General features: G+C 35.5%; 1 protein-coding gene across 1 annotated transcript in view; it reads left to right on the top strand.

Annotated features, from left to right (window-relative positions):
- The first annotated feature begins 769 nt into the window (after positions 1 to 769).
- LOC104465695 (serine-protein kinase ATM-like) overlaps positions 770 to 3586 on the top strand; it is a 7393-nt gene continuing 4576 nt past the window's right edge. Inside the window, exons 1-2 of the mRNA XM_010078849.1 lie at positions 770 to 895; positions 2309 to 2458. Of these exons, the coding sequence (XP_010077151.1) occupies positions 770 to 895; positions 2309 to 2458 (276 nt within the window). The remainder of the gene's footprint in view (positions 896 to 2308; positions 2459 to 3586) is intronic.

Raw genomic sequence — 3586 nt, 5'->3', positions numbered from 1 at the left:
AATAATAAGTAGTAATATTTTAAAAATTCCAAGTTATTTTTCAACAATGCATGTAATATACAGTAGCTTACCTGACAACTACCAGACTTGGAACTTGCCTGGTCATGTCTCAGCTAGTGACCTGGAGTGTACAGAAGTAAAAGCTATCAGCAATTTTGTGTTAAATACCTCCTTTTTTCTTTCTTTCCCCATATAAAAAGAGTTACAATTCAGAGAAAATCAAAAGCATGCACATAGACACACAAATCTCTGAAAAAAAATATTTCTCCTTAAACTCAATTTATTTCATTCTGTCTTTGAATGTAAACATTCATCAGCTGCTGGGAGAATTCTGTTTTGCTGTTAAGTATGGGGTAGTTTTGAAAGTTTTAAAGAGAAGCGTGAATCCCTAGATCTGCATCCAATAATCAGAACTGCAGTACCAACTGATGCCACTTCAGCTGTGTGCTGGATTGCTAAATACGGTGAATGAAAGATCTAGTTTAAAAAAAGGTACCGTTACACATCTAAATGGATTGAAACCTTAGTCAAATAATATTTGAAGATGAAAAAAGGTGATGATTTAAGTTAACAATGTTTCTGCTTGAGCAGCTGAGCACTATTAGAAAACCAAATACAGAGAAAAAACAGTTGTTAATTATATTTTATTGCAGGTGATCATTGTGGAGAAGTAATTTTTATTTTGTGGATTTTTTAAAATCATGTTTTAAGTTGCCAGACAAGAAGTTGGATGCTGAAAAAAAGTGTTCTTTAACTGCTTTTTCTGTTTATGCTAAAGGGGCGTGATGACCTGAGACAAGATGCTGTTATGCAACAGGTTTTCCAGATGTGCAATACATTGCTCCAGCAAAACACTGAAACACGAAAGAGAAAATTAACTATCCGAAGATACAAGGTAACCCTGAACGGCTGCTGCAACAGACGAATAAATGCTACCAATAAAGCGTATTTCCCAATTCTCCTCTTTTCAACCCAAAGACAATATAAAAGTGTATTTGTTTGTACATTATTAAAATAGTCATTGCTCCTTCAGATATGGAATAAACAATTAATACAATTTAATTATTACAATTACAACAATTATTGCAATTTAATTTTTTCCAAATCCTTACAAAAAATCTGATGCCCTATATATACTTAGATACTCTTCAAAGCTTTCTTTATATGAACTTATAATTGAAAAAAATTAAGTGATGCCGTGTCCTTGAATTGTAGGTTACTAGTCATTAAACTTGAGCATATGAGTTTGTTTATGAATTCATTAAATTTAGTCTTGCAATCTTCCTTAATTAATAATTAATTTTAATCTTGCGATATTCCTTACAATTAAATTCAAAGTCCCCTGTGGGGTCTGTTCATGCAGAATTTGAATTGCAGAACTGGTTTTGTTGGAATTGGGAATACAGCAATAAATTCTTACTGTGAATGCAGAAAATGTATTTGAACAGGAACTTTCACCTCCTCCTTCCTTTTTATGTGCTTGGGTTTATAATGATAGCTATGAAGGTGACCTCTAAATAAGTGCTCTCGAAGTCAAAGTTCCTGTCTTTGACAAATGAGAAATGTGCACTCCAGAATCTCTAAAGGAGCTTATCTAAGAATTCACAGGTGGAGTTAGAGTCACATTTTTTGAATAATTTTCAATGGAGACTCAGGTTTTTATGTGTGTAAAAATGAATGAGAGCAGGGGAGAAGAGAATGGGGGTTGCATTATGAAATAAAGAGGCTTTAATAAAAAAAAGAAAACTGAAGGAAACAGGCAGTAGCTATTTCTCTTGAGGACAGGAGATTGCTCATTCTGGCCAGTTCTGTCTGCTGCAGCAGTTGAGGTAACTATTACAGCCAGTTACGAAGTGAGAAACTGTTCCCTAGGATGGGAAGCAGACTAAGACAAGCCTAACATGTTCACACACCTACCATGTGTTTGTTCCAGATTTTACTTTTTACGTGCAGTTTGCACAATGCTTGTATTATCCCATTCAAGCATAGCAAGCTGCTGGCAATCACAGGTTGTCTAGAATAGTGACACAGATGTGCAGATTGAGTAGAATCATTAAGTTGTACTGAAGTATGCAGTGGAAGGTTCTCTGGGCTAGGAAAAAAATTGCAAGTGTTTGGTTGAAAAACCTTGAATGTGTTTTATATATGTATTACATGTGTGTTTAAAACATATATTGTGATCAGCTGCATGGTTTGGTCTTTTGTCTTTTTAAACAAACACATATACCCACCCAAGCTCTGTAGCGTGCGTATTCACAGTTGTGTGTGTATAACCCTTCCCCATGCAGCAGTGGTTTTGTTTTTACAGGTGGTTCCGCTTTCTCAGAGAAGTGGTGTTCTTGAGTGGTGCTCAGGAACAACTCCCATTGGGGAGTTTCTTGTGAATATGGAAGAGGGAGCTCACAAGAGATACAGGCCAAAAGATTACTCTAGTTACCAGTGTCAGAAAATAATGATGGTGAGTCAAAATAAAAAACAAAAAAATTGTTGGTTCATATTCTTTCCTGGGGGGAGTGGAATTTACAGAGAATTATATACTGTGCTTTTAGTGTATAATAATGAATATGATTAGTGGCAAATAGTTTTTACAAAATGGAAAGTTGATGAATGGATGACTGTTGCAGGAAAGATCTGAATACAGCTGAATCTCCAAATCTGTGAATTGTTTTCTAGAATATAAATCTAGTGGAATTCCAAAATTATCATTATGGAGACCCAACAGACTCAGTATGAAGTTATCTTACAGAATTAATTTATATTTGTCATGTTTCTCATTGCATTGGAAAAAATTGTTTTATTTTCATGAGTAAATCAAAATTCTAAATACTAGTCCTTGAAAATAAAAACATGATTTTAGAATGCAGACGAGATTATTATAATGGCTTAATTGCTGTAAGGCAGCATGGAGGGGTCTGGGCTTCTCCTCCACCAGGACATCTGTGTACCCTCTGGCACCCACAGTGAGCCAGTTCAGCGAGCTAAGGCAATGGAAGACTAACTTTATGTTAAACTGGCAGAAAAATACCTTGTTCAGTAGATACAAATAGGGGAGGGTTCTTTCTTCTGATGAAGGGTGGCTGCTAGATGGGTTTAGCTGGTTTAGTTTGGTTCCACAAACCACCTCACCATATGTTTAGAACATTGCTAAGAGTTTTACCTGTTACTTTATATAGCCATGATTTTGTAAGAAATTATTTCCTTTTAAATCTGGATAATATTAACAGGATAAAAATATATTTGATTGTGGCTTTGTGCAACATTTGCATGTAAATGACTGAGAATTACTTTCTCACAGTGACCTGGAGCCATCAGATAAGCAATGGTACCAGAACAGAGTGCAAGGGGGAGTATCTCCCAAAAAGATTCATTTGCCTGTACATGCATATAAAATACATACACCTGCCAAGCCAAAGAAAAGGAGTGTGGTTTTTACACGTAGTCCATGAGTTGTGCATGAAAATGTAATTGTTTGATAAAACAGATAGGTGCATTAATGATTGCTGTAAAAAAGACATTAATTCATAGCTCAGAGAGAGAAAGGAGTGAGAACAGCATTTGATGGAGGGCAGAGGGGTAGAAAGCAGGA

The sequence above is a fragment of the Pterocles gutturalis genome, unplaced genomic scaffold (assembly GCF_000699245.1).
Source record: "Pterocles gutturalis isolate BGI_N339 unplaced genomic scaffold, ASM69924v1 scaffold20463, whole genome shotgun sequence".
Taxonomy (NCBI): Eukaryota; Metazoa; Chordata; class Aves; order Pterocliformes; family Pteroclidae; genus Pterocles; species Pterocles gutturalis.
The sequence above is the reverse complement of the archived record's forward strand: the minus strand, read 5'-3'. Positions and strand labels throughout refer to the sequence as shown.